The following is an 11,330-nucleotide window of genomic DNA, read 5'->3' on the forward strand; positions in this document are numbered from 1 at the left end:
AATCGAGGCCTCCATCTTCATTACCAAACATTCTATGTTGATTTTAGTCATCATAAATGCTTTTATATTTTAGTTACTTATTGATTTAAAGTAAAGGACCTTCTGGAATGATTGTTTCCTGGTCTCTCTGACTCATATCCTAGCATCTGCCCTGAGAGCAAATATGACTTTTAACTCAGCACCGCCCAGTCTGTTGCGCTGGGTTCAGTGATGGAGAAATCTTTTATTCTCTGTACATCTGCGATGTAAGTGTTTAAAAATAATTAATTACTTTTAATGCACCCATTTACTTCAAATATTATCAAGAAAGTTACTAATATAGCTGATTGAATGCACTGAGTCTATAAACTACCCTTTATACTGAAATCCAACGCATGCACAAAAATAGTTGTGTTACTTTTGTACGTAAGTCAAATAGCAAAAAACAGTAAAGCATCCCGCTTGAGTGAGTGTTTCTTTGTGGCCTACGAGCGAGGAGGAGTCTGTGATTCAACTTCCTCCAGCTCGTAATGGGCGTTGCTTTCCCTACTTCTACCGAAGGTGTGGCGCATTTGGCACACTGGAAATTCCACTTGTGACATCAATCCTCTCCTTTCACTTCGGTAAGAAACATTTCACAATCTTCTGGTTACTTTTTTTAGTGATTTTATATGTAATTTCTGTTTGCGGTCCCAGTGCGCTGGTCGGTAACATAAGATTTTTGTCTGCAGTCTTTCAGTCGACTATTAAACGTTATTGTGCAGTCATTTTGTGCTGCTCTGTTTGCTCACACGTTTCGGGTAAAATCACCATAGACACCATGAGACAATTAGAATAAAAAGGTTCGTGATACCTTAAGTAAACAATACAAAGAGGTCGGCCATAGAAAAGCCAGACAAATAAATTAAAGGGACACAGATACAGATACACTGATTATCTGTGATATATTGTTTCTGCTCCATAGTTTGAGACTTTTCTCTACAACTACAACAATGTCTGTGTGGGTGAGTATGTGCAGACTGGTCAATATGGACATTTATAAACCAGATGATTAATTGTACAAATGTGTTGATGTGTCCTGCAGGATGACTTGGACCTGCTCTTGGACTCCCCCTCCCCGCTGACAGTGACTGTAAGTGGACACACTTTCAATGTACAGGAAGTACTCACAAAGTGTCTGTGATTGTATATATATATATTGATTATAGACGAGAAAGCACAGATCACTGGTTCACACACAGTTCTGAATGGGTGTGTTTCTGTGTTTGTCAGTCTACTACAAGAGGGACTGTGAAGGACAAGCCAAACTTCAAAGCAGAAGATGACGTGACTGCGCTTAGGAAGGCCATGGAAGGCCTAGGTAAGCTAATGAGCGACGATGATATACAAATATGTACCGTATATCTAGAGCTAATGTCTGTTTGGCACTGTCTCCTCCATAGGTACGACAGAAAAGACTCTGATCGAGGTGTTGACCCAAAGAAGTAGCGCTCAGCGTGAGCTTATTGCTAAGGCTTATGAGAAAGCCACAGGAAGGGTATATAATCGCACTTAATTTTTAATTTTATTGTCCTATAACCAAAGTAAAATCCTAATATTCTATCACTGTGTCCCTGCATCATTAGACATTAGTGGCTGACCTGAAGGGTGACACAAGTGGAGACTTTGAAGACCTGTTAGTTGCCTTGGTAACCCCTCCTGGAGTCTACGATTGCCATGTTGTTAAGAAAGCCATGAAGGTGAGACCTCATTAAAATGCTTCCCTGATAGCGTATTTGTTGGTTAACACTACATAATCATTGCTCTGTGTATATAACCTTGCACATCGCAGGGTCTAGGAACCACAGAAAGCACGCTGATAGAAATCTTTGCCTCAAGATCCAACAGACAGATCAAAGCTCTGTCTGATGCATACCTGGCTGGTAGGGAACCTCAGCACAAAGGATTTGTAATGTGACTGTTGCTGCATTTGACTGTGATGTAATGTGTGAACGTTATTGTGAAATCCTCTGCATTTTTTCTTGCTGTTTCATTCAAGAAACTGGAAAATCTTTGATTAATGATCTGAAGTCGGAGGTATCAGGAGATTACGGCAAGGCGCTGCTCATCTTGGCTGAGGTACTGTGGCTTGATTTAAAACGGTGAAGTGACAACGTACCAGATAATGTATTGTAGCCAGAAGTATCCTAAAAACTGCAAGTTTCTAAAATCTTATTTTTCTCATTTCCAAATAATCTGCACAAGAGAAAAGGCTTTAAACCCATGATCTATAATAGACAAAATTCACATTCTTGTATCATAAACTTTGTTCTTCTGTTCAACCATGCAGGGGAAGAGAGACGAGAGCACCGCTGTGGATAATGCTAAAGCTATAGCAGACGCTAAGGTACATGTCTACATCTGTTTGATTTGGTGTTACTCATTCAAACCTTATTATCTCTATACAGCCGTTTTGCTGTCACTTCTTTTGTCTGTTTTTAGCTTTAGCTCATCCATTCTTTCAGTTCGAAGGCACACTTCACTTACTGACTCAAGTCACAGCTTATAATGATTTTTCTAGCAACACATGTTTACAATATATTCATCCCTGTCCACACAGGCTTTGTATGAAGCTGGAGAGAAGAAGTGGGGAACAGATGAGGCGAAGTTTATTGATATCTTGTGCCACAGGAGCATTCCTCAGCTTCGGCAAAGTGAGTCGACGTCTGACATTCAATAGCTTTGAAAACAGTATAAGCCAAACATGTCTGCCTTATGGCGATGCTAGAGGCAGTGGGTCATTGTAGCAATGGAGGTTGTACTAAGACCTGTGTTTTCTTTTGGCAGCACTGATAGAGTACAAGAATATCAGCAAAAAGACCCTGCAGGAAAGCATTGAGAGTGAGATGTCCGGAAACCTGGAGAAACTACTTGTGGCTGTTGGTAAGTCATGTCCCTCTTGAATATGTGTGTGTGTGATGTCTTCATCATAATTTCAGATCGGATCATCACTGCATCACCTCTTTTTGTTTCTTTTTGTCTAGTTAAGTGTGTGAAAAATGTTCCCACATACTTCGCTGAGATGCTTTACAATAGCATGAAGGTAAGCTGTTCCTCTGTGTATTGAGGGCCTTTTAAAAACTCCAGAGCCCAGCTGAAAACTGCTACCTTACAATATCCACGTATTGTTTGGTTGCACCCCATCTCTTTTTTCTACAGCAGACTGTATTGATCACCAGTGGGGTGGAAAGGAATGTTAAGCCATGGTGCCAGTTTTGACTTACATGGGCAACAATGGTTGAAATGTGTCAACAAGCTCCGAAGCAAAAACAAAGTGCAGCTGCTGACATGAAATTAAAGATATTGTAGGTTAATGTGTGTATATGAACAGGAGATACAGGTAGCTTTGCTTCATCAAGGACATCTGTGTATTTGATGCAGGGCGCTGGTACCACAGAGTCCACTCTGACCAGGATACTCGTCAGCCGCTCAGAGGTCGACCTGTTGGACATCAGAGCGGAGTACAAGAAGCTGTTTGGATGCTCCCTCTACTCCCAGTTAGAGGTCAGTACCTACACACTCAATTACCAACATTAAAAGTCTAAGACCTTCTTATCTTTAGCCAAGAATTTTGTGGTATGGCTAACATCAAACATTATTTCCTCTCTCTCTCTCTTCATGTTTGTGTAGTCCGAAGTGTCCGGTAACTATGGCAACGCCCTAAGAAATCTGTGTGGTCAAGGTGAATAACCTGGTACTGTTGCATGACACAGCAACAGGGAAGGTCAACATCTAGTAGCAATGATGAAGAACAGTCACTGTCCTTTCCAATATCAACATACTAACATATTTTGTTGAAGTTAATACTAACAGCTTAGGCTAACTATGTAGAAATGGGGTGCATCCACACCAACAGTGGTTATGCAATCAAATTCAGCATTTTACCAAAAACTTAAATATGAAGATGTTTTTTTTTGTAATATATAAAAGAGTTTGTATTCCATGTGACACGTCACACAGTTCTTACTTGATCGGTAACTTCTGTATCTTACATAGCTGGAAACATACACACAAATAACTATAACTGAAACAACTTTCAATAGTAACTAAAATACTGTAATATTGTATATTGTGTGAAGAAATACAAGATAAAATCACAACACTTGTATAAAAAACTTTATTTAATGGCTTTGCTTATGTTGCTGTATCCAATTCCTACACAGGTCATCAGGACTTTGTCTCCTCCTTTCCTTTCATCTTCTAGAGGCTTCTGGACCTCAATCTTAAACATAATCTGGAAGAAATCTCTAATGTGTCTCAGGAACTCGATCCTGTAGAGGTAGCAAAGAAAAAAATAGAGACAGGGTTTTTAGTTTTCTGCGAAGTATTTCACATTGCATTGTACACATTAAAATAAGAGGTGTCAAATTCTAACTAAACAAGGCCATCAGTCCTCTTAAAGCTAAGATGGCAAAAATAAGACATTTAAACTAAATTTCATGAAGTACACATTACTGACTTCAAAAGTTTCATTGCCCATCTTCAGGATTACCTGTGTATGAGGAAGAGTGTATTGAGATGGCACCGCCAATCTTCAGTTATCATAGTACTGTACTTGAGAGGGACACAGCATCGGTACCATGATAACTGAAAATGGACAGTTCATTGATCGGTCCTCGTTCGGGGGGGAAGGGGGTGACGTCTGGAATCTAGTTTGTCTTAGTGACATTTTAAAAAGGTTTGTTTGCAAGAGATGACTGTAAATGTCTCTTTGAATGTACATATCTGAATGCAACAGTGACATTTGTGTGAACCAGCAATGTAAACAGTCATGTGAACACAGCTGGCACAATCCCATGATAGTGCGTTCAAAAGTGACTCAAAGCAGAGTGAATAGAATTTGTTTACTGCCTGTCGCATTTAAGGAAACCAGTTTACTTCTACTTAAAGTACTTTAGCTGCATAAAACAAGCTTTGTTTGTATTTTTATCTGTGCTCATGGCTGTCTTCAAGTAAAACATGCTGGTATTTGTTGTGACTTTTAGTAAAAATTAACTAAAGTAGAATACTGTAGGCTGCCGAGTGAAGACTTGTAAAACTGCAGGTTTAAATGCATCCTACCCTTGTCTGTACATTAACTGCTGAACAAACCCAATGGCCTGTTAGGACAGGGTGCTGTGTATGTGTGTATCTAGCACTGAATGACCACAACTTACGTGTATGGGGAGAGAGGTCCGAGCAAAACCTTCGAAACATCCTGTTGGCCAAGGGTCATCAAGAGCAGTGCCAGACTCTGATTGGATGAATCCACACAGCCACCCTAAAAAACAGTGACAGAGGAGGGGCCATCGGTTTCAGCAACAAAAACAACACAAAAATACGTCATAGAGGTGGAGATGTTTAGACAGAAACCAACCCACTGACTGGAAGACTGACCATCCCTAATAGACCTTGGTCCTTTTCAGGATTAAAGACAAACATGAGCTGCAAGTCAAATATTTAGAGGTGCAATTGTGGCTTTGAGGTTGACAGAATCCAAAATGGACATTAAGATATATTTGGGGCCTTTATTTATCTTAAGTGTTTTCCCTTTCCCAATGCTTTGTTGTCCTGCCCTCTCTGAACTTCTCCTAGCGCTCCCCATTCCTTCTACATGCGAGATATTCAGAGGACAGAGGATCCACTCTCTGCGTCCATGGAAGCGCATGCCAGTGTGATTACTCGGCAAGAGTTATGTGCAAATTCCTAACCCATAAGCTAAGGCCTGTGCAAAACTGGACACACCCGATATTTCATAAACTGAAGGAACTTAAAATGACCCTGTAGGACCCTTACCATCTGGTATGCGGTATTGATCCGTTTTTGTTGTACTGTGCAGCATCTATTGTAACAAAATACTCACGTGGCCTAGTCACTGGCACTGCCACAGCTTGTCAGCAGAATTATGATTCAATTACATAATCATATCATTGAAACCATGGCAAAACTATGCTGACATTGTTTGTATTGCTGATGAGATTGACAGAGATTGGTTAACTGCATTCCTTCTACAAGTGGAGATTTATCAAACTTGGCATGCTCAAAAACAAATAAATGCATAAATAAATACAAATCCAAGAAATAATCAATGAGTTTATCTGTGCAACTCGATAGGTCCCAACATCTTCAACACAATTACATCACAACAAATTTTAATAATTTATGGAAGTATGCTAACAGAAGCCAGAAGCAACCAGAGAACTGTATGCGAGCACCTTACCTTTGAAGCTGCCCGTCTGGACTAAGCTTCTGCTTTTCTGAAAGCTGTCTTAATTTCAAACCACTTGTTTTAGGTACAGCCTTAAAGAGACAGGTTAGATGTCCCAGGAGGCCCACAGCCACCATTACGAGGCATTATGGAAAAAACCCTAAAATTCCTTAGTGAAACACGATCTTATTCCCAACAGTCAAAAATAAGTGGTATAAGACCAAGCTGACTTGAGGAGAAGAGCTCCTTAAACATGTGGCAGTGAACATTGCACTAGTTAAATACAGACACTTCCTATAGATTCTATTCTTTAGAACTGTTGTGTTTTCACGACAATGATCCGGCTCTCTCATCGATTAATCACAACAAACAAACAAACTCTGGAAAATAAATATCAAAAACTTCAAGCTGCACCAACTTACATCAGCTCCTCTCCTGTGTTGATGTTGCTCCCAAAAACAAAATGTCCATGGTGTAACTTAGGTTTACTACTAGAAGACTGTACTGATTAACCATAAAACAAACAGAAGCACACATAGAGAGCACAAACACATGCCCTTTAATACCAATCGAGCAAATTTCTCCGTTTTAAAAAAAGAGCCATTCCAGCACAACAGCCAGATGTTGTCCTTTCTCTTCTCAGCTGTAGCAGTAACTCTGTCCTCCTGCTACAGTTAAAGTCAGTAGTTCTGGTCACTACCTGCTCCTCCAGCCAACAGCTTTCGTTTTATTTAAAAAACACAAAAAAAACTATTTAAATGGAAGGAGTTTTTATCCCACCACTCTCCAAGACCGCTTAAGAGAAACGTTAGCTCCACACTCTGTTACTTGAGTTAAGAGGATGCATCCAACAATATTCCTCTTTCAGCGTTAATCAGCACTACCCTGACCAGCTAACTGGACTCACATGGCTGCTAAGAGGCAGAGCCATGTGGACACAAGTCACAGAATCTCATTGTACATAATCCGTGGACGTGGGTTCTCTTTCCTCTGTGACTATACTGAAGTGATTTGTGTCTGTCTATGTGTACATTATCTAGAGACAAGTTTGTATTACTGATGAAATACATGTACAAAGTTATGGATACAAAAATGTAACCAAGAGGTTTTTTCCCCAGTGAAGAATTCCTAATTTATCAAGCCTGTTTGAATCAGAGTTTGCAATGCAGTCACTGACTTTTGACCTGACTGTTAGGTACATGTCCCACAACCAACCACACCAGACACATCTTCTTCTTCGTCACTGACAACATGCACGATCATGTTTTTATCTTATCTTATCTCATCTTATCTTAAACCGTCTGAATTATTACATCATTTAGCTGATTTTTACATTGTGATTCTGTCCACAAGCAGTTTCCCAGTTGAACTGCAGACATAGGTCATTACCAGGGAATGTGAGCAAACAGGGTAGTAGTGAATGTCATTGTTGCATGGTTGGATTCTAATGTTTTCCTGGTGGTGTATGTCAGGTATTCCCCAAGAATTCTCAATCAGCTTAGTGTCAGGTCAAGTATTGCACATTATTATGTAAATGGCAACTGAAAAAACCTAACTTCAGCTTCAGTTGGAGATGCTGAAATCGGCTAAACGGAACCCCTTTTGTAACAGGGACTACCTTTTTTTACTGACACATACAGGAATCCAGAGAAACAGTAAAAGCTAAGTTTACTGGCATGCCTCCAGAGAATCACTGTTATCATGCTTTAGGCATTAAAAATTGTACAAAAACAAACCCCCAAATTTTATGCACAGCTAAGTCTATTTGGAAAAGCTGCTCTTACCAGACCTGTTCACACTGAACATGAGGAGAAACCTATTTTGCCTATTTAAATTATGCAAATCACACGGAACAGCCCTGAATGACATTTGCCTGTAGTATTAAAGCAGTGAGTTACAGAGCACATTTCCAGTAACAGCAGACACTCTGCGCTGCAAGTCTCTGTGTTAAGTTATAACAGCTATGGAGTGATTGTGGGCACAAGGTCTATTGAATACAAAAGACAAACAACATGGAAGATGTTTCTAAAACTAACTCACTGTTTAAGGCATAATGGCATTGAAAACAAAACTTGTATAGGCTCTTTCTAGCAGCAGCTGAGCTGTAGTCACTGCTAAATAATGTAAAACTCATATTCAAGGCTAAAATAAACATGAACCCAGGTAGACACACCTGGACTTGTGTGAACAAATCTCCTAAACCATTCCACCAATTTGTTTGTTGTGTGCTTATGATGGAAGACGCTTACCCGATACACCTCCTCTAAAAGCAGTTTTGCGCAGCTCCTGGCGAGGTCCTCTGGCAGTACGGGTTCTCCCTGCCCCTGTGGTGTTGATGAGATCTCTGCACTGAGGAAGGAGCCATTCAGTGTCTCTGCTACCAGTGTCAGACCAAAACCTGGAGACCTGGAGTTGTTGAAGTCAAATTATTTAGTGTTTTTCCCTCAAGAGAAAAAGAGAAACACAAAAGCATGTCAATGTGCAAACTACACTGAGATACCCACTTGCCAGAGCTGGCTCCTTTCATGTGGTCAGTATAGATGTAGATGTCTGGAATAAACTGGTTGAGGATGCCTCTGGCTGACTCCACAATCCTGTTGCCCATTTGAGGAGAAACTCGCACTGAATATCTGGATTTAAAATGTTAAAGACCTTCAATGATGACAGGCAATTAATAAATTATTGCTACATTAAGTTAAAGTGGCAAAAACTCAAGAAACAAATATACTTAACCTCCTCTGATAACCCTATTATCAAAATTGTGTTCATTTATCAGGAGGCAGACTGATGCTGAAACAAATAAGTGATTAATCTACTGAATCAAAATCTGGGCAATGACTGTATAGGGGGAAAGTACTTATTGAACTTTTGTTTGAAAAGGATACGCCACTCCTCTGATTCTCTTGATCTTCCCTGGCTCAGTCAGCTGTACAGGCTTCAAAGTCCTGCGGACAGGACATGTAAAAACTACCTCTCCTCCCCCACCAGGCGCCATCCCTCTTTTCACCACCTGAGGGAGCAGCAGCAGACACAGTAAGACAAGTAAACAGCAAAAATGTATAACTTCAAACTTGCATGTAGAGGAGTGGTATCCTCACCTTGATATCCAAGCCCTCTCCATCTATCCCAAACTTCTTCAGCAGAGGAAGGGCTGTGGACTTCAGCAGGTCGACCTGCAAAAAAAAAAAAAAAACAAAACAGACGTTAAAACCCTAAAACATGTTTTTGTGTCTGCAGAAAATTAAAAATAGCAACTATATTGCAACAGAGTGCCAAGAAAGCAGTCTTAAATAAATCAACTCCCACCCCGGCAGCCAAACAGATGTTTCCATGACAACAGCAACTTTATATTTTTTTTACAGCTTCCCTGTGTCTGGTTTGTTGACGCCGACGTTTGTTATAATACCATGATTTAATTGTAATATATGCACTATAGAACAGTGTCCAAAGTGAAATCATATGACCAATGACTATTAGCTAAAAGGTGATCATATGTATGTGCACTTACTGTCGGGTCAGTGGGGTCATTGGTGACTCCCCTCAGTGTGGCCTTTAGAGGGGTCTTCATGAACGGACCAAGCATGAGCAGGGCCTCTAGATAGTATCCAATCGAACGTTGTGTGTTGCAGTCATGTTCTATGGTGCCTCCATACAACAGGCCTGGCTGGTAGAATAACACGGTACCTTGTAAAGACAGATTAGACGGTCAAAAAGATGTCTTCCACCATTTTTTTCCTCTCTCACTGTTGTTTTGAAAGAAAATCCTGGGTTTCATGTAACTTTAATAGAGATAAACTGGTTTCTCTTTCCCTCCAGGTGTAATCCTAAACAGCACTTCATCATCTCAGGCACACACCTATAATATTCTTTCTTTGTCTATGTATTTTCATCTATAAAACAGATGGAAATATATAGTCCTCCTCTTAAACGTGTTTTTTTCTAAAAGCATTAGGGTTAAAAAAATGCCACATATAAACAACATCAGTGTATAGCTTGGAAAACCAAAAATAACCTAAAATCTTGTTTTCATTTTTATATCAAGGCTGTGTGTGTGTGTGTGTGTGTGTGTGTGTGTAAAAACAAAATCAACCAGAACTTTTGTGACAAAGCTTGCACACTCACCTGTTTGGTTAATCTCTATTCTGGAGCCATTGGTTACTTTATCTAACAGTCTGATGAAGCTGGCCTCAAAATCTGGAGAAGACCAATAGATATTTTTTTATTATTCATGCCAACAATGTTCCACCAACTGGAACTAAAGATTAAAGCAGCATGTTTATAAACTATAAACTGCAGAAAAATCAAGTCATACATCACCTGTACTGTAAGGCAGATTTCAATATTTGCAATAAAACAGGTTTAAGATATTCTTCTTACAAGTGACAACTTTGGGTAATGCTCACATATAGGAAGATAACTCACTAAAATAGTACATATATTAACACTTTAGACAAAGCCAATCAGTGGCACGACAGTGTGCAGTAAGATGATATTACATTTATTTATTTTATATTTATATTTTACTCTTCTGCCACATCATTTTCCCACATCTGACGCCCAGTGTTTGAACACACTCCCAACTGCGTAACAGCTAGCTCGTTAGCCGTCGAGCTAACTGCGACGCCACATGCACAGTGAAGCTGCGACTCACCGCGTAGTCCCGGCTCGTCATCTCTGGACCGTATGTTTTTGATTTTAACATGCTTTCCGCTGAGCGTGGACAAAACCAGCCGCTGTCTGAAGAAATTGCAGCCGTCGTAAGTGAGCCCGTGGCTTGCCATAGTGTTGTTGTTTGTGCCTAGCGTCAGTGAAATCCACGTGTGTTTGTCCAGGAAGACGTTAGTGGGAGGCGAGATTACGGCAAAGCAAGAGGGTCAAAAAGGCCTGTGTGGTTTTTTTTTTTAAAGCGCGCAGGGCTACATTAGGCTACTAGATGGCACCATACATCCATTCATTAAAATGTCGTAGGTGTGGCTTAAGCTTAAAGCCACAAAGCTGATTGAAATGTAAACAAAGGGAGCTTCGAGGAATATTTTAATAAATATTGATTGTTTGTTTATTTATTTTTCCACATAAATACCAAGTTAAAGAAGAGTTTTCTTTTTAATAATCCATACAATCAATA

General features: G+C 40.0%; 2 protein-coding genes across 2 annotated transcripts; one reads left to right on the forward strand and one right to left on the reverse strand.

Annotated features, from left to right (window-relative positions):
• Positions 1-489: 489 nt before the first annotated feature.
• anxa3b (annexin A3b) lies at positions 490-4,138 on the forward strand. The gene is made up of 14 exons (XM_028417275.1): positions 490-602; positions 944-983; positions 1,064-1,111; positions 1,252-1,339; positions 1,422-1,516; positions 1,605-1,718; positions 1,811-1,901; positions 2,018-2,097; positions 2,309-2,365; positions 2,579-2,672; positions 2,806-2,901; positions 3,003-3,061; positions 3,400-3,522; positions 3,649-4,138. Exons 2-14 carry the CDS (start codon positions 972-974, stop codon positions 3,706-3,708), a joined length of 1,017 nt encoding a protein of 338 aa, XP_028273076.1. The 5' UTR covers positions 490-602; positions 944-971; the 3' UTR covers positions 3,709-4,138.
• rcl1 (RNA terminal phosphate cyclase-like 1) lies at positions 4,120-11,080 on the reverse strand. The gene is made up of 9 exons (XM_028417266.1): positions 10,857-11,080; positions 10,328-10,399; positions 9,714-9,889; positions 9,304-9,378; positions 9,091-9,215; positions 8,710-8,835; positions 8,455-8,611; positions 5,175-5,278; positions 4,120-4,289 (listed from the first exon to the last, which is right to left on the reverse strand). Exons 1-9 carry the CDS (start codon positions 10,984-10,986, stop codon positions 4,136-4,138), a joined length of 1,119 nt encoding a protein of 372 aa, XP_028273067.1. The 5' UTR covers positions 10,987-11,080; the 3' UTR covers positions 4,120-4,135.
• Between the last annotated feature and the right edge of the window lie 250 nt (positions 11,081-11,330).

The sequence above is a fragment of the Parambassis ranga genome, chromosome 12 (genome assembly GCF_900634625.1).
Source record: "Parambassis ranga chromosome 12, fParRan2.1, whole genome shotgun sequence".
Taxonomy (NCBI): domain Eukaryota; kingdom Metazoa; phylum Chordata; class Actinopteri; family Ambassidae; genus Parambassis; species Parambassis ranga.

Coding starts and splice junctions, on each gene's coding strand:
- rcl1 (XM_028417266.1), bottom strand. CDS start 10,986: ATGGCAAGCCACGGGCTCACTTACGACGGCTGCAATTTCTTCAGACAG. Junction 8,612..8,709: donor AAAGGAGCCAGCTCTGGCAA/GTGGGTATCTCA, acceptor CAACAACTCCAG/GTCTCCAGGTTTTGGTCTGA. Junction 4,290..5,174: donor GGACCTCTCTCCCCATACAC/GTAAGTTGTGGT, acceptor CTACCTCTACAG/GATCGAGTTCCTGAGACACA.
- anxa3b (XM_028417275.1), top strand. Junction 1,517..1,604: donor ATGAGAAAGCCACAGGAAGG/GTATATAATCGC, acceptor CTGCATCATTAG/ACATTAGTGGCTGACCTGAA. Junction 3,062..3,399: donor TGCTTTACAATAGCATGAAG/GTAAGCTGTTCC, acceptor TATTTGATGCAG/GGCGCTGGTACCACAGAGTC.